Source organism: Stomoxys calcitrans, chromosome 1 (assembly GCF_963082655.1).
Source record: "Stomoxys calcitrans chromosome 1, idStoCalc2.1, whole genome shotgun sequence".
Taxonomy (NCBI): Eukaryota; Metazoa; Arthropoda; class Insecta; order Diptera; family Muscidae; genus Stomoxys; species Stomoxys calcitrans.
Genome location: NC_081552.1, coordinates 234,216,978 through 234,240,471, shown reverse-complemented (window position 1 = coordinate 234,240,471; position 23,494 = coordinate 234,216,978). Strand labels below are relative to the sequence as shown.

At 39.2% G+C, this 23,494-nt stretch overlaps 1 protein-coding gene across 2 annotated transcripts; it reads right to left on the bottom strand.

Annotated features, from left to right (window-relative positions):
- Positions 1–960: 960 nt before the first annotated feature.
- Positions 961–11,108, bottom strand: LOC131994013 (uncharacterized). Of its 2 annotated transcripts, none has more exons than XM_059360051.1 (3): positions 10,829–11,108; positions 10,564–10,721; positions 961–2,189 (listed from the first exon to the last, which is right to left on the bottom strand). In XM_059360051.1, exons 2-3 carry the CDS (start codon positions 10,572–10,574, stop codon positions 1,352–1,354), a joined length of 849 nt encoding a protein of 282 aa, XP_059216034.1. In that variant the 5' UTR covers positions 10,575–10,721; positions 10,829–11,108; the 3' UTR covers positions 961–1,351. The 2 variants fall into 2 exon arrangements, with proteins under 2 accessions (XP_059216034.1, XP_059216035.1); XM_059360052.1 differs by having other exon boundaries at positions 10,564–10,709.
- Positions 11,109–23,494: the final 12,386 nt, after the last annotated feature.

Here is a 23,494-nt window from a genome sequence, read left to right as displayed (position 1 = left end):
AACGATCTGAGCCAAATTGAAGACAAATATCGAAGGGCCCAACACAAGTCATTGTCCCAAATTTCGGCGACATCGGACAATAAATGCGCTTTTTATGAGCCCAAAACTTTAAATCGAGAGATCGGTCTATATGGCAGCTATATCCAAATCTGAACCGATCAGGGCCAAATAGAAGAAAGATATCGAAGGGCCTAAGGCAAATCACTGTCCCAAATTTCAGCAAAATCGGATAATAAATGTGGCTTTTATGGGCCTAAGACCATAAATCGGAGGATCGGTCTATATGGCAGCTATATCCAAATTTGGGCCGATCTGGGCCAAATTGACGAAGGATGTCGAAGGGCTCAACGCAACTCACTGTCCCAAATTTCAGCAAAATCGGATAATAAATGTGGCTTTTATGGGCCTAAGACCATAAATCGGAGGATCGGTCTATATGGCAGCTATATCCAAATCTTGACCGATCTGGGCCAAATTGACGAAGAATGTTGAAGGGCCTAACACAACTCACTGTGCCAAATTTCATCCAAATCGGATATAAAATGTGGCTTTTATGGGCCTAAGACCCTAAATCTGAGGATCGGTCTATATGGCAGCTATATCCAAATTTGGACCGATCTGAGCCAAATTGACGAAGAATGTCGATGGGCCTAACGCAACTCACTGTCCCAAATTTCAGCAAAATCGGATAATAAATGTGGCTTTTATGGGCCTAAGACCCTAAATCGGCGGATCGGTCTATATGGGGGCTATATCAAGATATAGTCCGATATAGTCCATCTTCGAACTTAACCTGCTTATGGACAAAAAAAGAATCTGTGCAAAATTTCAGCTCAATATCTCAATTTTTAAAGACTGTACAATTCTGGTAGTAAATGTGATGAGTGGACTGTATTGGATGCTTCCAGAACCGTAACAAATTACCATTGAAAGTACAGAAGAAGAAGAAAAAAGGCAAGGTTTCAGTTTGCTAATGTGGAACAGTTTATTAGCGATTTCTTTGCTTACCGCCTCCTAACGATGATGCTGCACAAGTGAAGTTAGTTGAGGCTAAGCAAGCGCGAAAGACGCCCTTTTGATTTAGTAAAGTATTTCAGCCGTATAGATAATGTTAGAAAGAGACAAAAAGGGGGTTTAGTACGTACTAGTTAGTAATCAATTCGTTGCGATACATATTAGGATGAAAGCGTTGCCAATCTTATATTAATTAACGTTAAAGAAAATTCAAATGGTTAAATTCAATATAATTCATTTGCCTTATTCTAAAGATGTTTATGACTTATATAAAAATGACTGCAAAAATGTTGTTGAAGTTGCTTCAACATGCCGGCCGCCTTGCAACACTGCAAAATCAGTAGTGACAAGCACCTGAGATGACCCAGCCAAAGATGGTACTCTGTACTAGTGGCATATTGGAAGACGATTGGATTAGGCCAGCTCGTAAAACTTTGGATAGTTGATCATTCGCCACAATGATTTCAATATTCGATGGGTGAAAAAAATGTGGGTCTGCCAGGTCGGTTAGATGGTCATACAACGCTTTAAGTTTTGGCTCATTAGTGGCTTTTGGTAGCACGGTGTGAAATTGAGATTTTACTAAACCATGAATCTGAATTTTTATTAAAGGGTCATGATACGATTCCAGATTTAAGCAGCAATACTCTTTGCCATCTCGCTTAGTAGTGCGAACATTAAGGCGTTCGACCAATTCTTTCAAAACCACGGTCTGAGCTTCTCCAGAGCTAAGCAGCAATCGCGCTTTTTTTGGACCAGTAGATGTCACGATCCGAGCAAGAGCAGTAGGAAGGAAAACGTGCATTGTTGGACGTCGGCTCAAACGCTCATTTAAGTGTTTCTGACGGCTAGAGGCTACAGGTGTTTCCCGAAGAGCTGAATCGCTTCTTCCGTTTCCTTTCGTCTTAAAATGGGCATTCCGATTTTGTTGTTTGGTTCCAGAGGATTTGTCGTCGGTATGAACCATAGTGTGGTGATTTTGTTGGCATACCATGCACTTTTGCCTGGATGGGCACCAGCTTCGTGTATGTGCAGTGCATAGGCAATTGAAACAAAAGCCTTTTTCTCTTATGACCTTCCGTCGTTCCGAGACAGGCATACGTTGAAATTTGGGACAATGTTTTAGGAAATGTCTTTCCTCGCAGATACGACACTTTGGTGTGCTAGATGTTGAGCTGAAATGTAGGATTTGGTATATTTAATGTGTGAACGGATTTGGAGAAATTTGACAACTAAGCTTTTGGAAGGATACACAGTTTAACCAAGGGTCGAACAATTGTACCCCTCTGTGTGCGTATTTCCGCCACACGAACCTTTGAATCTTGCCCAGTAAATACTTTGATAACTCTACCTAAGCACCATTCAGTAGGGGGTAAATTGTCTTCCTTGACCACAACGAAGTCATCCTTTTCTAAATTTTGTTGAGATGATTTCCATTTATATCTTCTTTGTAGTTCACAAACATATTCGTTTTTCCACCGTTTAGAAAACATTATTTGCAAAGATTTCAGTCTTTGCCAGCGATTCATCAAAGAGAGATTGTCTGAATACTCTTCAGGGATCGCCATAAGCGCTGCTCCTCTTATGAAATGGCCAGGGGTTAAAGGAATAAGATCAGTCGGGTCCTCGCTTATTGGTGACAATGGTCTGGAATTAAGCACACTTTCTATCCTGACCAACAGTGTGGAAAATTCCTCATAAGTAAATTTGAGATTGGAGGCAACTTTCCGTAAATGAGCCTTCATGCTCTTTACAGCTGCCTCCCACAGGCCACCCATATGTGGAGCATGGGGTGGAATGAAATGCCAGGAAAACCCGTACATTCCGTACTTCTCTGCAACCGATTTCTCGGCCTTTCTGAGGAACTCCTTGTATTCCCTTAAGAGAGATCTACTTGCTCCAATGAAATTGGTACCATTGTCTGAGAAGACTTTTTTAGGAAACCCCCGTCGTCCTACGAAACGATTAAAGGTGGAAAGAAAGGCCTCAGTGGAAAGGTCTGAACAGGCCTCCAAGTGAATAGCCCTGGTCGATAGGCAGACAAATATAGCAGCGTATCCCTTTTGCAATTTCGCATTTCGCAATTTGGAAGTTTTCAATTCAAACGGACCTGCAAAATCAAGTCCAGTGTGCGTAAAAGGCAAAGAGAATGTGCATCTTTCAGCCGGTAATGCAGCCATAATTTGGTTTCTCACTCGATGTTTATAAACGGTACAGATTTTGCAACTCCTGACACAATGACGTACAGCGCTCTTTAGGCGAATGATGTAGAACTCCTGTCGAATAGCACGCAACATGGTTTGATGCTCCGCATGTAAAAGAATCTTATGTGTATAATCAATAAACAGCTTGCAAAACCTGGAATTCTGTGGCACTATGATGGGAAATCTTTCGTTAAAGCTTAAGTCCGAGTTTGCCAAGCGGCCATTTACTCGCAGCAGGCCATGTTCGTCGAGAAATGGATTTAAAGTCAATAACCTACTTTTGCAATTAATAGGTTGGTGGGACTCAAGGGCCTGGTATTCGGCAGAAAAGTATGAAATCTGTGCAAGTCTTACTAATCGAAATTTTGTAGAAATAATCTCCTGCGGAGAAATGAATACATTTTCTGTTTCCGGGAAGTTCCTTTTTTGACATCTCCTTGCAAATCGCAGCATGAAACAGATTACCCGTAGAGCCCGATCGAGAGATGAGAACCGTTCCAGTATATCGTCAATCACTTGTGTTTGGCAGGTAATAACCTTTTTCTCGATAAAAGCCTCTTTGTAGGTCATTTGCTTAGGCCAAAACTCAGATGGTTTGACGAGCCACTGTGGTCCATGCCACCATAAATGATTTGCGTCTAGTTCTGACGCAGTACATCCACGAGTACCAATGTCGGAAGGGTTATCCTTGGTTGGAACGTATCTCCAGTTGACATTTCCAACGTTTTCTAGTATCTCGGAAACTTTATTGGCAACAAAGGTTTTCCAGTAGAATGGAGGTTTTTGTAGCCAGGATAATGTAATGGTAGAATCTGACCACAGATATATTTCTGAAACAGTGAAGCTTAAATGTTGACGAACTGATTTCAACAATTTTGATAGCAGTGTAGCTCCACATAATTCCAGCCTGGGAAGACTGACAGTTTTCAACGGTGCCACTTTGCTTTTGGAAACTAACAGAAACGATGTTGTAGCGCTATCCGAAATAGTTGATACAATGTACAAACAGGCGCAGTATGCTTTTTCAGAAGCGTCACAGAAGCCATGAATTTGAATCCTTGCCTCTGGGGCGTAATGGATCCACCGAGGAATTTTAATATTCTCAATTTCATTGAAATTTGAAAGAAACATATTCCACTTTTCCAAGGAGTGTGGTTTGACTTCCTCATCCCAGTTCGTGCCGTCAATCCAAAGCTGTTGCATGAGAATTTTGGCCAATACAATTATCGGGGTTAACCAACCAGCTGGATCGAATAGTTTAGCAACTATAGACAATATTTTCCGTTTAGTAATCGGAGTAGACGGAATGGAAATGTTGGTGACTTTGTAATAAAATTGATCAGACATAGCATTCCATCGAATGCCTAATGTTTTGGTATCGCTTGTTTCTTCGATTTTCAAAAAATCTTCTGTAAGAAGGTCTTCCGGGGGCAAGTGTTGAAGAATTTTAGAGTGATTAGCCGTCATTTTTTTTAGAGGGAAACCCGCAGAATTTAACAAGTCAATAAGTTCCAAGACGTGTGATCGGGCTTCCGTTATTGTGTGTCCACCCGAAAGAATGTCGTCCACATAGATTTGGGTTCGTAGAATGGATGCAGCCGTTGGGTGGGTATTCTTTCCATCTTCACTCAATTGCAACAGTGTGCGTATAGCCAGATATGGTGCACAGTTCACACCGAATGTGACAGTTTTTAACCAGAAATCATCAACCCCTTCACTAGTCGAGTTACGAAACAGTATCTTTTGATAGGGTCTGTCCTCTTCGTGAATCAGAATTTGGCGGTACATCTTTTCAATGTCGCCATTAAACACATACTTAAAAAATCGCCAGCGCAATATAACGTTCATTAGATCGTTTTGAAGAGTGGGGCCTGTATGTAGCATGTCGTTCAATGAAACTCCTGTAGAAGTTTTTTTGGATGCGTTAAATACCACTCTTAATTTGGTGGAGACGCTTTCAGATCTAACCACAGCATGGTGCGGTAGATAAAAAGAAGAGTAGCGATTGTTCTCACATATTTCCATTGATGGCGCGATTTCCATGTGATCAAGCTTTAAATATTCAGATAATACCCTTTTGTATTCTTTGGCAAGTTCAGGAGAATGTCCAAGAGTTTTCTCCATACGAAAGAATTGTCCCATAGCAATACGTCGCGAAGATCCGAGTACTCTATCAGGCGGTAAATCCTGTCGGAATGGCAGGCGGACCCTGTATCTCCCATCAGGCAGACGATCAGTTGTCTTTCGGAAAAATTCTTCGCACCGGGCATCACTTTCAGAAAGAGGTTTTGCAATTGGAACTTCCTCTATTTCCCAGAACTTTCGAATGTCGTCATTTAGAGTATCAGTGGATACCACCCAGGAAGCAAATGTTGTAACAGAGCGTGGTCTTGGTGGTCCACTTATCAGCCACCCAAATTCCGTTTCCTGTGCCAAAAGACTTCCAGAAACATTCTTTTGAACACCAGATTTAATGATATACGGTAAAATATCGCTTCCAAGCAACATATCTATGGGGCCAGGCTTAAAGAAGTTTGGATCTGCCAATTCCAGGCGATTTAACGCCGACCAATCAGAAATTTGGGTGGGAGCACCTGGCATTAAATGCTTCAGATTGGAAATAACAATGGCCGAGGTGCGTAATTTGAAGTCAGACTTTCGGGACTGCAGAGTAACATCACACAGTTTAGATGAGTTTTCCAGAACGGTTCCTCCTAACCCAGATATTCGAGTTAACGACTTTTTAGTGGGGATTGAAAGTTGTCTAACAATTCGACTTGAAATAAAGGACTCCTGAGAGCCTTGATCAACAAATACCCGAATGGCAAACAATGTTCCCAAGTGCTCGATGTTCACTAAGGCGGTAGGTAAAACCGTTTCTTGTCCGGAGTTTGCAAAATTAGATTGGACATTCGATACATCATCATAGGCGGCATAGGAAGTAGATGGCTCATCCTCATATTGTGCATCGACGTGAAATGAGGATGATTCATGTTGGTTGTTTTGTGAGCTGTTTCCGGTTGTTCCACTTGTATGTCTTGCACCTGAATTCCTATTTCCGGCGGGGCCAGTGGGATCCGGGTGTAGCATAGTATGATGTGATTGCTGACAAGTCTGGCACAACTTTTCGCTTTGGCAATTCTGAGCCTGATGTCCGTAGGAGAGACAGTTCTCACAAATCTTGTTGGTAGAAACAAACTTTTTCTTCTTACCCAGTGGCCAAGCCTTAAATTGTGGACAGCCCCTCAAAGAATGGTTCTGTCGACAAATTTTGCATGGGCGATAATTCGAATCCGACTTCGTGTGAAAATTCTGAGATTTGTGAGCAGATTGAGAAGAATTCGTCGGTCTCTTCATATCGGAAATTGACTCTAACATGTCTAACCTTTTCGCGATAAAATCATCCAGTTGACTCCAACTTGGCATTGATTTGTGGTCATCTATTGAATTCTCCCAAGCAGTAAGTGTTTCGTCCGGCAGCCTGGACGACACCCAGAAAACAAGAAAAGGGTCCCATGATAAAACAGATAAACCGTAGGACCTTAGAACAGTCAGACAGTTGTTAACTGTGAATTGTAAGTTCCTCAAAGCCTTCCCTTTCTCTGAGGATACGTGTTCAGTTTCGAAAATTCTCCTAAGTTGGTAATTTATCAGAATGCGTCTATTTTCATAACGCGATCGCAGAGCCTCCCAAGCCAACTTGAAATTTTCATCAGTGAGCGCAAACTGTTTCACGATCTGATTTGCCTCCCCACGCGTCTTTGACCGAAGGTGGAATAGCTTCTGCGCAGGAGACAATTTGGGGTGTTTGGCATAAATTGCCGTAAACATGTCCCTGAAACTCGGCCACTTATCGTAGCCACCACTAAAAAATTCAGTGTCGCATGGCGGGACTTTTACAACGAAACCCCCATCTTCCGTAGCCCTAGTCTCTGTTTCCTCCTTCGCCTTAGACTTCTCCAGCTTCTGCCTCTCAATTTGAACCAAATCAAGAATAGCCGCCTTACAGGCCTTGTATGCCCTACAAGATTCAGAGAACTTCGAGTGAATCGCATTGCGCACCTCTTGAGTGTACTCAGGTTTTTCAGACGTCATCTCCGTCTCATAAACCTGTGTCAGTTGACGCCAACGTCGCTCCAAGTCATCTAGTTCGACCTGCAGTATGATCCTCAATGGGAATTCCAGAAAAATTGGCGCAAAAAGTGACCACTTGGTCCGAAAAAAAGATAAACCTCTGGGAACTCATCTTCAGCTGAATGTGAGAAGCGACGAAATACCAAACAAACTACAAAATTTGAGAGTATAACAAATAATGGCCTATTCAAATAACCTCAAATGGTACCTTTATCAGTGAAATAAAAGGGTAATATATAGACCTCTACTCGAACTCAACACAGATTGCTCTTCGAAAACCGCCGAAGACAACTCAGGTCCAATAACAAAACATCAATTACCAATCGCGATCATAGGAATTCCGTACCAACGTGAATATAGTACAAAATTCAACTTGGTCAAATATATCCGGTTACAGGTCTTAACGGATGATCCTAAAACGCAGTGAACCAATTAAAACCCCAGCACGGAACTTGTGTATACTGGTCTCCTTCGAAATATGGTCACTCTCTTTCTCCCAGTCACTAAGCCATTCGTGATAAAATGATTCTGAGAAAAAAAAAATTCCACCAAACGTCTTGGGACTTCCTCCTGAGCTCTTCTTCCAGAAAGGAACTCTGAATAGTAACGCGTGCGTGCTATGGACTTCTTCTACCCCGATTCAACGTGCTCTCCTCCTCAGCGGCGGAGCGATTAATCCCAAAGTTCAGTGCTAATATTTCCGGTTCACCGTACTAAGTCTCTTATCTCCGAAATAGATAAATAAACCAAAGTTCTATGGCTCCTAAGGTGTCAATTGGTAATTCATATGAAATATAGTATGTCAAGTGTCACCTATATCCCAAGATAGGACATATAAGGTGTAATGTAAAAATACAGGTGAGAGATGGGTTCAGTCCCATACAATTCATTCAGGTAAGCAATATGGTAAATAAATTCATGCGCTTAGATTGAAAATAATCGACTGGAGGTAAATAGGAAAAAAATTAAGGTAGCATAATGGGTTCAATACAAATAAGGGTTCCAATGTTGCGGTACTCTCTAATAAGCTGTTTATTTAGAAAATAACCATTTTATGGTTTCATGGCGAGAAATTGGGTAAGTGGGTAACAGAGTAATCGTTTCCTGGGATAATATATATGTATGTGCATTGACGTGGATTGTCCTTTATTATTCGATATATGACCTACATATATTCTCATCCCAAAGTATAGGTGAGTCAATATAAGCATCAAATATTATATTCAAGTATTGATGTCAAACTTCATCAAGATAACTTCATAACCTGATGTGCATATATCTCTAAAATTTAATTCGTGTTTAATTTCTTTCCTCCTCATGTATGAAATTTGTAGGAGCATCGTAGCCATCTGTCTACACATAACAATACATGTTTCATCTTCCAACCGGTGTATTATTGACAAATTCGTTTTAATTCAATTCCCGGCTGTGATTGGCCACTTGTCATACATGACACCTGTTGGACACTTTCAATTTTAAATATACAATCTCCTTTTGACTTCCAGATAATTTCGTGAATTCTTCGTTATATCCAGATTTTTATTTAGAAAATGTAGCGTTTTTTGGCAATATCGCGTGTTTTTCAGGGACTGAAAGCCAACAACTATTTAAATTGATTTTCTCATAGGAATTTATAAAATTTTGTCAATGAAACTTACGTGAAACCATTGTTTCAATGAAAATAGAAAATTGTCATGATAAAAGGTAAGGTTCAAGGAAAAGTAGCAACATTCATAAAACAGCTTTTCTATGAAGAATGAAATTTCAGTAGTGACTTCACAAACGGCCCTCGTATGTATACTTTGTAACATGAATGCACTCACCGCTAACCTTCTCTCCCCCTTTTGCAAATCATACCGGTTTCTTGTCTGACTTAGCCGCTAATACTCCATGTGTCTCCAATTTCCAACAAATTCTATGATGTATTTGGGGCTTTTTCCCTTTCGTTTCTAGCACATGGAATTCAATTATTCAATGGATGCTAATCGATGTTAAGGCACAATTTTTCTTTTTTCTTTTCTTTAAACCGGAAACTTCCTTGCTTTTTACACACGCTTTAATTTCAGTAAGAACAAACTTGTCTAATTAGATTTTGCCACAACTATGTTTTAAACTTTCTATACACTTTCAACTTTATTTCCGTTCACCTCAATAGTTTTCTAATTAGAATCTTCCACATTTCTATTACGAAAAAGTTTTTGTTTTTCTCTTTTCTAAAGATTATTTCTTCATATTCATACACCATCCATGCAGCCTCGCTTCAAAAACTAAATGAGGAATCGCCTCTCATTGGTCTTCTAGCAGCCTGAATGTATTCGTCTGCAGATCAGCACGGCTCTGTACGTATAAGAGATGAGTTTGGCTTTATGTATTTGCAGTGGAGTGGAAGAAGTCTCAATCTAAGAGAGTCAGTAATGGAAAGTTAGAGGTCTCAACCGTAGTCGCATAGGATTGGGAGCCTGTTAGTTAAGCCAGTGTGAAATGACAAATCCAATGGCAAAGGGAAGAGCGTCCGTGATGAGATTTCGTTTCTACCTCTTCCTCTGTACGTAGAGAATTATGTATGCCAGCAGCGGCGTGGGCGTGAAGTGCAACAAAATTTATATATTCGAGAATTACGAGTATATCAGTATAAGTAAAAAAAAAAAAAAAAAAAAATTGTGTCTCTTTGCGATCACTTATGTATAACAAAAGTGTGCAAATTACACCAGTGCTATTAGAGTATTACTCTCTAATCTGCAATTTCTTGTTGTTGCAAAGACAGATTGGAATGACAGCAACTTAGATAACAGTCGTACTCTTAAGTTCTGGGTTAGAAAACAGCAATGCAAATACACACTTTATGTCTATTTATTCCTATAGTCTCATAAATTTAAATGCTCTGAAGATTATCTTAAGCTCGTGAAGCAAGATTCGATCGTTCATATATTTTTGCTCGTGAAGCAATATTAAATCTTTATATAGTCTGCTTGTGAAGCAAGATTCGATTTCCATATATTTTTTGCTCGTGAAGCAAAATTAGTTTCCGAAGGTATCATCAAGAAACTCTTTTGACAAGAGCATTGAGAATTATTCATGTGGACTATGTGCGCCTTTTTTGGGTTTCAACAGTACAAAAGACAGTTTTTTATTTTTGGACTTTCATGTCATGTAACATTCAAATTTAATCGCCAAATCCCTATCCGTTCACACATTAATAAATCCTACGTACCTTTTTCCCATTGTCTTCTATGGAAGTTATAGAATAATTTGTTTTTAAACTAGAGCGGTGGACGTGATCCCAGCTTTATAGATTCACTTGTTCTTTCCAGGTTCGATGGACCATGTACAATTCTGGTAGTAAATGTGATGAGTGGACTGTATTGGATGCTTCCAGAACCGTAACAATTTACCATTGAAAGTACAGAAGAAGAAGAAAAAAGGCAAGGTTTCAGTTTGCTAATGTGGAACAGTTTATTAGCGATTTCTTTGCTTACCGCCTCCTAACGATGATGCTGCACAAGTGAAGTTAGTTGAGGCTAAGCAAGCGCGAAAGACGCCCTTTTGATTTAGTAAAGTATTTCAGCCGTATAGATAATGTTAGAAAGAGACAAAAAGGGGGTTTAGTACGTACTAGTTAGTAATCAATTCGTTGCGATACATATTAGGATGAAAGCGTTGCCAATCTTATATTAATTAACGTTAAAGAAAATTCAAATGGTTAAATTCAATATAATTCATTTGCCTTATTCTAAAGATGTTTATGACTTATATAAAAATGACTGCAAAAATGTTGTTGAAGTTGCTTCAACAAAGACTGTAGCGTGATTTCAACAGACAGACGGACAGACGGACAGACGGACGGACATGTCTAGATCGTCTTAGATTTTCACGCTGATCAAGAATATATATACTTTATAGGGTCGGAAATGGATATTTCGATGTGTTGCAAACGGAATGACAAAATGAATATACCCCCATCCTTCGGTGGTGGGTATAAAAATAAAGCACAGTCAGTTATTCTGTATAAGTGGCCATTATAACCATTATTAGTTTAAAAGCGAAATTCAAATTTCGAAAGTCAGTTATCAGACAGACAATTAAATGTATAATTAGACTGTAGAATTGCTATTGGCTTTGGGATTAATCGATATTTATGTATGTACTTACGAGTACTTGCCTTGTCTTGCGAATACATCGCTTAACAAATTATTAAACAAATGGAAGCAATATGTACTAATAATAATAAACAAATGAAGCAACAACAACAACAACAACTACTACTACTACTACAACAATAACCATAAACAAATTGACCATATTGGGGTAAATGTACGCTAAACATTCAATTGAACTGCTGTGGCAAATGGGGGTATTGGAAATGGTTGAGGTGGTCACGGTGTTGAAGTTGGGGAGTTGAGTTCAAACAAAAGAGAAACGTATAATTTCCGGTTAAAATTTGTTTAACACATTTCCACAAAGAAAATATCCATATCATTTTGTATCGAAAAATTCCATCCATCCATCCATTCATCCACTCCCTTCTATTCTATTTTTAAGAATTTTTTGTTTTATTTGCACTCCCCTACAGAGTTTTTCATACCCTACACCACCACTGTGGTACAGGGTATTATAGATTTGTACATATGTTTGCGACGCTAAGTAGGAGAAGAGCTAGACCCACTGATAAGTATACCGATGGACTCAGAATCACTTTTTGATTCGATTTAGTCAGGTCCGTCCGTCCGTCTGTGAGTCCATGTATTCTTGTAATCAAGGTGCTGGTCGTATTTGTTGTCCAATCATCACGAAATTTTGCACATATTACTTTTTTGGCCCAAGGACTATTGATTTTGGCAAAAATCGGCTCAGATTTAGATATAGCTCCCATATATATATCGCCCGATTTGCACTTAAATTGCCGTAGTAAGGACAATTTTCAATCAATCTGCCCAAAATTTTGAACGGATCTGCAAATTTTTATCAAAATCGGTTCAGATTTAGATATAGCTCCCATATATATGTACCGCCCGATTTGCACTTAAATGGCCATAGTAGCTACAATTATCAACTGATGTGCACAAAATTTGGCATGAATTGTTTTGTTACTGATCTTAACATATCTGCAAATTTTCATCAAAATCGGTTCAGATTTCGATAAAGCTCCCATGGATATGTATCGCCCTATTTGCACTTAACCCTCCGATGAGTGAGAAGGTCCCTAGGGACCTTTTTGCCTTTTCAAACTGAAATTACTCCTACTTTGGCCACTACAACCCACCCCCAAAGTTACTCTGTACTCCAAGAGTATTTTGTTGCGCATCTTTTGGGAAAAAAATCAAGCCGATCGGATCATTACTTTAGGAGTTATTGAGGTTTTAGTGAGAATAGTACGCGGATGTGTGAATAGGTCCGTATGGACCTTGTACTGAATTTCACTAATGAATGCATGTTTTTGGGCATCATTATATTTTTTTATTGTTTCAACACATAATTTACTTGTTCTGAACACAAAGACCTAAACTCAAAGACATTAGGGATGATGATAAAAACAAAAAATTCTAAGAACAAAAATACACATTCGAATTTCGAAGAAGAAGAAGATATTTGGGAAATGTTGCAACATAACTTGGCAGCAGCTTACACTCCTCATAAGGCACTAACAGTTGATGAGCAGTTGTTCCCTTACAGAGGTCGCACCCGCTTCACACATATATTCCGTCAAAGGCAGTTAAGTACGGTTTGAAAGTATGGTGGTTATGCGACTCACAGAGTTATTATCCTGTGAAGGGAATGATATATTCTGGAAAATTGCCAAACCAACAACGGGAGATAAACCAAGGGCAGAACGTAGTGCTGGATCTTGTGGAAAAATATTTAGATGCTGGCCGGATAATTTCATTACCACTCTTGACTTGGCGCGTATTTTATTGAGGAGGAAGACCGCATATGACCGTACAGTGCGCTACAACAAAACATTCATTCCACAGGAGTTCAAGAAGAACCCGAAGCGCACCATCAATAGTACATTATTTGGGTTCAACGAGGGGAATATATCGTTATGCTCATACGTGCCGAAAAAAATAAAGTGGTGAACGTGCTCTCCACAATGCACTACACCTACCTCGTTGACGAGCAAACCGAGAATCGGAAGCCCTATGCCATATTATTGTAGATTACAATGCCAATAAATGCGACGTTGATACCATGGATCAAATGCTAGGCACTTACAGCTGCAAAAGAGCAACACTACGATGGCCGTTGGCCATGTTTTACAAAATGCTGGACGTCGCTGCATTAGCTGCTTTTACGATTTACAACGAAATGAAGCCTATAAAAAGGAGTGACAGACGGCGGTCGTTCTTGTTACTGCTAACGAAACAATTGGCCACACCAAATATCGAAGAACGTGCCCTGAACAACCATATAACCTCCTATCCAAGGATACGCAATGCGGTGGAAGCATTCGATGTCAGGATAAGAAAACATCTTCAAATTCAAGAATAGAATATATATTTATTTGTTTTTTATTTTTCTTTTCATTTCAGGTATTACCAAGACCGATGGAAGGCAATGTACCATCGTTTGCGGCTAGGTCAAGTAGACCGTCATGTAGGCTTTGCCGTTCTGAGTACGGGCGGCAGCGGAAAACGCGGGCATACTGCTTCGGCTGCGGCAACGCTGTTTGCGGAGAACATAGCACACTTTTACATCGCTGCAATACTTGCGCACAGGGCAGGGGACAAGAAGTACACGCTGAAAACAATCATTTTTTAAATTTTTTTATAATAGTCTTAAGAAAATTCAAGCAAAAAAAAATTGAAAAAATTATTTTTGTATGTAGAATTTTGTTATAAACAATAAAAATAAAACAAAAAATCAAAAAAAAAATTTTATATGAAAAAAAACATGATTTACAAAAAAAGTCCGTAGGGACCTTTTCACACGGCCGTAAAGTTCAAAACTGTCACTCATTGGAGGGTTAAATGGCCATAGTAGCTACAATATTCAACTGATGTGCACAAAATTTGGCATGAATTGTTATGTTACTGATCTTAACATATCTGCATAATTTCATCAAAATCGGTTCAGATTTAGATATAGCTCCCGATTTGCACTTAGATGGCCCTAGTAGCTACAATTTTCAAACGATCTGTTTAAAAGTCGGTTCAGATTAAGATATAGCTCTCATATACTTATATATTGCCCGAATTTATAATTGTAGGGTAGATGTAGGGTATTATATAGTCGGTTCCGCCCGATTTTTGCCTTTCCTCAGTGGTTTTTTATACGGTATTGTTAACCACCACAATTAGAATGTAAATTATCCAGAGCCAGCCATTGAGGGAACGAGGCGGACTAAGGCTTCATTATTTTATGGATAAAACAAAATTTTGGTATCTAAAACAATGTTATGATTGATCGTTTGTTTCTTTTTCTCTCATATTTCGTACTTTATTGTATTCCAATTCCGTCTTATGTAAGAACATTTAAGAATTTCATGGATCAAGAATAGCATTTGTGTCGCATGGCTATGGCTCAGCAATTTTGTTTTATATTATGAATCCGGTATCCTCTATTCAGCGAAACAATTAATGGTTAAAAAAAAAAAAACTTGTCAAGCTCTAATTTGTTCCTTTTTTATGGCATACACACTTAATTAGATTATCATCAAATTGTTTCATAGAAAAATTAAAAAAAAAAAAAATTATGTCAAATAATCACGTATTACTCGATTTTATTATAGCGTGAAAACAAATTATATAATCATTTGGCATATCAATTGATGCTACCACGAAGGGCAAAACTTTGAAGATAAATGCAAACAGCCTTTGGTAATGATATTGAAATCAATGCCACTCCTTTGGGTGACCACCATAAATAACCTACTACGGATGCTGACTGAGGAGGAAATTTAACCCGTCTACTATGCAGGCGATGTTATAGTACTTCTTAGGGGTAAGGATCCAAACCAGCTGTACAGAAGAGCCGAAAGGGTCTTGCCTATGGCATATGACTGGGGGTCTCAATGTTAAACCAGAGAAGACTAATCATTCACTAAAAGAGTGCTTCAGGCAGCTACCCCAGTTAACATCACAAAGAGTTCAATGTACAAAATTGTGCAGGCCGAGGGACCAAGAATATCACATCACAAAGAGTTCAATGTACAAAATTGTGCAGGCCGAGGGACCTAGAATATCCAGGACTTTGTCGCTTAAAGTCAATCAGAACCATAACTTCATATCTTTCATCCTCTACGTCACCCCAAACCACAAATCCATATATACACAAATTCTCAAACAAATAATTTTTTACAGGGAAATTGATTGTCAATGGATTTGAATTCCGACAACCCACATATATCAGATGAACTTTAACCCGCATGCATGAGTTAAATGCATTTCAATTACATTCTTCTTTTTTATTCAATGACAATTGAGCTCATCGCACCATCAACATAAAAAAATCCATTGTCATCTATTGTTCGCAAAACCAATTTTAAACATGTAACGAGTAAGAGAGTGCTAAGTTCGGCCGGGCCGAATCTTATATACCCTCCACCGTAAATAGCATTTTTTTGATTTCTTTACGCGATATCTCTTTTCAGGCAAACAACGAATAATGAATAAGAACTGTTATGCTATTGGAGCTATATCCAGTTATAGTTCGATTCGGACCATTAATGAATTTAATGCTGAACATTGTAAAAGTTATTGTGTAATATTTCAGTCCATTTGGATAAGAATTGCGCATTGTAGGGCCTCAAGAAGCAAAATCGGGAGATCGGTTTGTATGGGAGTTGTATCAAGCTAAAGATCGATTCAGATCATATTGAACAAGTATGTTGAAGGTTATGGGAGAAGCCGTTGTACAAAATTTCTACCAAATTGGATGAGAATTACCCCCTTTAGAGGCTCAAGAAGTCAAGATCCCAGGTCGGATGATATGGCAGCTATATCTGGTTATAAATCAAATTGCCCCATACTAAGCACTGATGTTGAAAGTCATAACAAAACACCTCATGCAAAATTTCAGCCAAATCGAGTGAGAATTGCACCCTCTAGAGGCTCAAGAAGTTAAAACCCAACATCGGTTTATATAGCAGCTATGTCAAAGCATGAACCGATTTGGCCCATTTACAATCCCAACTGACCTACACAAATAAAAAGTATTTGTGGAAAATTTCAAGCGCCTAGCTTTACTCCTTCGAAATTTAGCGTGCTTTAGGCAGACAGACGGACGGACATGGCTAGATCGACTTAAAATGTCATAATGATCAAAAATATATATAATTTATGGGGTCCTAGAAGCATATTTCGAGGTGCTACAAACAGAATGATGAAATAAGTATACCCTCATCCCAGGTGGAGGGTTTAACAAATAAAAACGTGCTAAGTTCGGCCGGCCGAATCTAGGGAACGCACCACCATGGATTCTGCTAAAATATGGGAGCTATATCTTATTATAAACCGATTTGCGCCATACTAAGCACAGTTGTTAAAAGTCATAACAGATCACTACGTGCAAAATCTTTGCCAAATCGGACAAAAATTGCGGCTTCCAGGGGCTCAAGAAGTCTAATCGGGCGATTGGTTTTTATGGGAGCTGTATCAGGTTATTGACCGATTTAGACCATACTAAGCACAGTTGTTAGAAGTCATAACAGAACACCATGGGCGAAATTTCAGCCTAATAGAACAAAAGGCTTGTAAGGGCTCAAGAAGTCTAATCGGGCGATCGGTTTTTTTGGGAGCTCTATCAGGTTATTGACCGATTTAGACCATACTAAGCACAGTTGTTGGAAGTCATAACCGAGCACTATCTGCAAAATTTTACCCAAATCGGATAAAAATCACGGCTTGTAAAGGCTCAAGAAGTCAAATCGGCAGATCGGTTTATATGGGAGCTATATCTAAATCTGAACCGATATGGCCCATTGGCAATCACCAATGACCCACATAAATATTAAGTATCTGTGCAAAATTTTAAGTGGCTAGCTTTACGTGTTTGACCGCTATCGTGATTGCGACAGACGGACGGACGGAAGGACGGAAATGGCTAGATCGACTCAGAACGTCGCGACAATCAAGAATATATCTACTTTACTAGCTGAACCGGGCCCGCTCCGCTGCGCCTTCTTTTACTTTATATGGAACAAAATTATCCTTTGAATATATATTTTTTCTCTACGGAGACCACCGTAGCGCATAGGTTATCATGTTCGCCTATGACGCTGAACGCCTGGGTTCGAATCCTCGTGAGAAAAAATTTTCAGCTGTGGTTTTCCCCTCCTAATGCTGGCAACATTTGTGAGGTACTATACCATGTAAAACTTCTCTCCAAAAGAGGTGTCGCACTGCGGCACGCCGTTCGGACTCGGCTATAAAAAAGAGGCCCCTTATCATTGAGCTTAAACTTGAATCGGACTGCACTCATTGATATGTGAGAAGTTTACCCCTGTTCCTTAGTGGAATTTTCATAACCAAAATTAGTTGTATTTGTATTGTATAGAGCTTTTAGCGAAATACCATGCTACGAAAATAGCATATGTATTGGGTTGCCCAAAAAGTAATTGCGGATTTTTTGAAAGAAAGTGAATGCATTTTTAATAAAATTTAGAATGAACTTTAATCAAATATACTTTTTTTACACTTTTTTTCTAAAGCAAGCTAAAAGTAACAGCTGATAACTGACAGAAGAAAGAATGCAATTACAGAGTCACAAGCTGTGAAAAAATTTGTCAACGCCGACTATATGAAAAATCTGCAATTACTTTTTGGGCAACCCAATATATCGCTTGACTAAGGGTATAGCAATATAAATGCCTTTATCTGCATCCCATATCCTTTGGGTGTTAGATGTGCTCCATTCTTAAAAGTCTTCATTTCAGCCCGATATTGTCATGATGTCCGATTTAGAGGTGTTTTTCGGGTCCCTAGACATTGGCCCTGAAAAATATCACCATCGTGCTCTTCTCTCAAATACCATTTCTTTTAACCCCATATTGCCATTGGTTTAGGGGAGTTTATGGGAGTTCATTTGTTCTCTTTGGGGGAGTTTTGGGAAAGTGGCGGTGCACCAACTATACCTTTATTTGAGTCCAATATTGCGATGGTCAGTAAATAATTGCTCTTTGTGGGGTGTTTTGGGGAGGGGTAAAGCCCCAAAAAATTGGTCTCGAAAGTGGGTATCAATATTGTACTCTTCTCCCCAAATCCATTTAAGCCCCACATTGACGTGGTCGGAAAATATGCCCGATTTAGGGGTGTTTTTGGGAGTGGGGTGGTCCCCCAAACACTTAGCCCTGAAAATATATGTCAGCATCGTGCTCTACTCTCAAATATAATTTATTTGAACCCCATATCTCCCTTGGCCTCAAAATTGGATATCAAATTCGTTCACCAAATTTTCATGGTGAGCAAATACGTCCCATTTGGAGGTGGGACGTCCCCTAGACAGTTGGTCCCGAATGTTGATATCAGATTCGTGGTCTACTCCCAAACACCTTTAATTGAAGCCCCATATTTCCATAGTCGTCAAACATGACCAGTTTGGGGGGTGTTTTTGGGGGATGGGGCGGCCGTTCAGTGACTTGGCCCTAAAAAATATATATCAGATTCGTGTTCTACTCAAAAATACCTCTCATTACAACCCCATATTGCAAATATGTCCTATATGGATGGTACTGTTTGATGGGGTGTTTTGGAGAAAGGGTGGACCGCCAATAACTTGGTTCCACATTTGGATATCAGATTCGTATTCTACTCGCAAATTCTTTTCATTTGAGTTCCATATTGCCATGGTTGGTAAATATGTCCGATTTAGGGGTGTTTTGGGGGTTGGGGTGGTCCCACTAACACTTGGTCCGACAATTGGATATCATACCCATTTTCCTATCCTAAATACCTTTCTTTTGAGTCCCATATTGCTGTGATTGGTCTAAATATATATTTGGTAGGTTTTGGGGATGAGGCGGCCCCCTTAGGTACGCCATCCCAAATTTGGATACCAAATTTTAATTTTTAGGTTACTATAAGAGAGCATACAAAATTTCGCTTAAATCGCACCACACATGACCGAGATCTGGCGTTTCTGAGAATTAGGGTAAGGGGGAAGGTCCGCCTCCCCTTCAGATATTAAAAAATTTAGTACCCTTTTTTCAGCACGGGATCATTATGCACCATCAGTGAAAATTTCATGGAAATAGGTTCAGCTGTTTTTCAGTCTACATATACACACATCCAAACAAACAAACCGACAAACAAATAAAATTTGATTTTTATACATAAGATGGGGTCTTAGACGACTATTTGGGGGTGTTACAAACGGAATGTCTAGATTAGTATACCCCCATCCTATGGTGGTGGGTATAAAAACGTATTAAATTCGGCTGGAAGAACTTTAGATAACCACCCCCATGGAAATATCCATCATTGCACCCCCCACCATAGGATGGGGGTATACTAATCTTGTCATTCCTTTTGAAACACCTCGAAATATTCGTCTAAGACCTCATATATATAGTATATATATTCTTGATCGTCTAGACGTTTTAAGTCGATCTACCCATCTCAGTCCATCCGTCAGTCTGTCGAAATCACGATCGCGATCGTACACGTAAAGCTAGCCGCTTGAAATTTCCAAATCCGTCGATAACCTGATATAGTCCCATATAAACCGATCTCCCGATTTGACTTCTTGAGGCCTTAGTAGCCTCAATTTTCCCGATTTGGTTGAACTTTTGCAGATAGTGTTCTGTTATGACTTCCAACAACTGTGTCAAGTACGATCCAAATCGGTCTATAATCTGATATAGCTCCCATATAAACCGATCTCCCGATTTGACTTCTTGAGACCTTACAAGCCGCAATTTTTGTCCGATTTTCCAACAACTGTGCCAAGTACGGTTGAAATCAATCTAAAACCTGATATAGCTCCCATAGAAACTTATCTCCCGATTTGACTTCTCGAGCCTTACATGCTGCAATTTTCATCCGATTAAAATTTTGTAGATAGCGTTCTGTTATGACTTCCAACAACTGCGCCAAGTATGGTCTTAATCGCTCTATATCCTGATACAGTTCCCATATGAACCGATCTCCAGATTTCACTTCTTGAGCCCCTGGAAGCCGCAATTTGGCTGGAATTTTGCATGCGGTGTTCTGTTACGACTTCCAAGAACGGTGCAAATCAGTCTATAACCTAATATAGTCCCATATAAACCGGTCTCTCTATTATCCTTATTCGGTTCTTAGAAGCTTTAATTTTTGTTGGTCTGACAGAAATTTTGTATGTGGGATAGAATTATGACCTTCAAAAAAATGTATTTCGTATAAATTGTTATTAGGATCCATGGTGGTGGGTTCCCAAGACTCGGCCCGGCCGAACTTAGCACGCTTTTACTTGTTTTTTGTTTCAAAGCATAAAAATATAATACTAGTAGTTTTTAATAGCTGGATGTCACCGTGGCGCAGAGGTTAGCAAGTCCGCCTATGACGCCGAACGCCTGACTTCAAATCCCGTCTTGAAGATCAGAAAAATTTTCAGCGATGGTTATCCCCTTACTTATGCTGGCTACATTTGTGAGGTATGCTGCCATGCGAAAACTTCTCTACCAAGTGGTGTCGCTATGCGGCCGCCATTCGAACTTGGCATTAAAAAGGAGGTCCGTTTTCATTGAGGTTAAACCTTAATCGCACTGCACTCATTGATATGAGGGAAGTATCCCCTGTTCTTTAGTGGAATGTTCATGTGGTTATGTCTGCTGTTATTTAAATACCAGTTGTTTGAGGGCTTTGTGTATCAATTCATTAAAACGTCATGGGTACATTAAAATCATTATCAATCTCCAATGTTGAATTCCACCAAGCTACTCTTTGAACAGAGAACATTCTATTCAACTCATAGTTGCATGTTTGTTTGTTAGGTTAACCGCCGACTATTCTATGCCATGATCTAACCATCCATCCGTAAAGTTCAAGAGCAAGGACAAGAAAAACTTTTTATGCAAGGGAGGCATGCTAGAACAACAACACTTTTATCAAGTCAGTTAAAATGAAGTAATGGTGAAGATTGTATTACAAACACGAACTTGCCTAAGTTGGAGCACAAAAATTATTTATTTGCTGAAATCAGACGAAACATACAATTATTTAACAATTTCAATAAAAAAAAGGAAAAATAAATTATCTAATGAATGACTTAGGGCTAATTTCTCAATGGCAGGTTATGTTTTAGCTTGAAAACTAAACGAAAATGTATCAATATTGTATTGGGTTGCTCAAAAAGTAATTGCGGATTTTTTAAAAGAAAGTAAATGTATTTTTAATAAAACTTAGAATGATCCTTAATCAAATATACTTTTTACACTTTTTTTCTAAAGCAAGCTAAAAGTAACAGCTGATAACTGACAGAAGAAAGAATGCAATTACAGAGTCACAAGCTGTGAAAAAATTTGTCAACGCCGACTATATGAAAAATCCGCAATTACTTTTTGGGCAACCATAATTCGGTTTAACACTGGTCGGAACTACATTGCCAACGATTACCGAGTATCTATAGATAGCATAAATTTTAATCGAACATTGAGAAAATCACCCTATTTCCAAACAAGCACTTACTAAACACTTTGGCTGAATCGCTTGGCTGATTGAAGCCATTATGCCGCATTAGCACATAATTCAATGTAAACAACATTTAAATATCGCTTTTCTCGCCGCTATCACCAGCGCCGGACGTTTGTGTAAATCCGTTTAAACTAACAATAGACGATGCGCTCAGTTAAATGGCAATGGGAATTCATTCTTTTCTTCAGATTTAACAAAAAAGACATTACGCTTCAACAATTCCCATCAGATAAAATATGATTTTGGAACTTACAACTGACTACACTGTCATATATACTTTGCCTAAGTACCATATTGCATCAAACCCATGGCAGCCGGTTGTATGTACCGGATTGACCCCTTCATGGGCAACGGACGCCCCCACAGCATGAAACACATTGCTACAACAACGTCGGCGACTGCGACGACCATATTGCATAAAAATGGAAGCATACAGTTTTCGAAAATCTGGGTAATTCTAAGATCCTAATTATGCCTCTACCATATGCTCGTTTATGCCATTAAGACCCGCCTGTTATACTGCTTCCTCTAGAAGCTTCATATTTAAATGATGAATTTCATGAAGATCCAACCTGACTTCCCTTGGCGGTGATTGATTATCAACAATGTGAACATTTGGATTACTATACCGATATTAACTCTGGGCATAATGCTTAGACAACATAAAATTGGGAACAAGGGCAGTATCGTTGTCTCATGATGTGGATGTGGCCCACATGGCCCAGGAGATAGCCACCGCATGTTGTTCACCTGGCAGACTTACAACAGAGCTGTATACTTTACCAATGACCGACCAATTGTCTTGTATTTAGTCAGCAATGTCTCTATGTCTGTCAGCCAGCAAGACAGCTGAGAGCTTTGTGTCTACTCTTGAAAATTGCAACAGCATTGGGCGGAGGATTTGTAAAGATAAACAATCTTTCACCAAAGATTTTGGGATAGTTCGTGGTCGGAGTCCTTGCGCCATCAAGTCTCACATTCAGCTAACTGAGTACTTCTACTGGTCATGTAGTGAATAATGTGGCCGAAGATTTTGGTGGTAAGATATACATCTCATCCATAAGGACTAACTCCAAGTTCGCACAAATTACTTCATACGATAAAATCTCTTCGACTCCTCGAGAGTATATACAATATAAAGAATGATTAAAGGTTAAATAGTGCCAGAAATAAAACCCCACCTTGGCGAACACCATGTTAAATATTGTGGGGCTTCGATTTCTTATCTCTAAGTTTCACATTATCATTAAGCTCAAACTTGAATTAAAAGGAAGCACTCATTGATTGTTTTCCTTTTCTTCCCCCATTGTTCGCCAATGCCATCATCTAAATCACAATCTATAACAAATTCAAAAAAATGTTGCCCATAAATTCGGTTTTTAATGAGAAACTATACTTTTTGGTCCAATGTAAAGCTCAATTTTGAATTTAGAACCATGAATTCTTATGCAACACTTCTTTAAATATCTGGTAGATTACGATCATGACAACTGCAAAACTTCCTCCACACGAGTTGCGACCACTTAAGTGATTCGC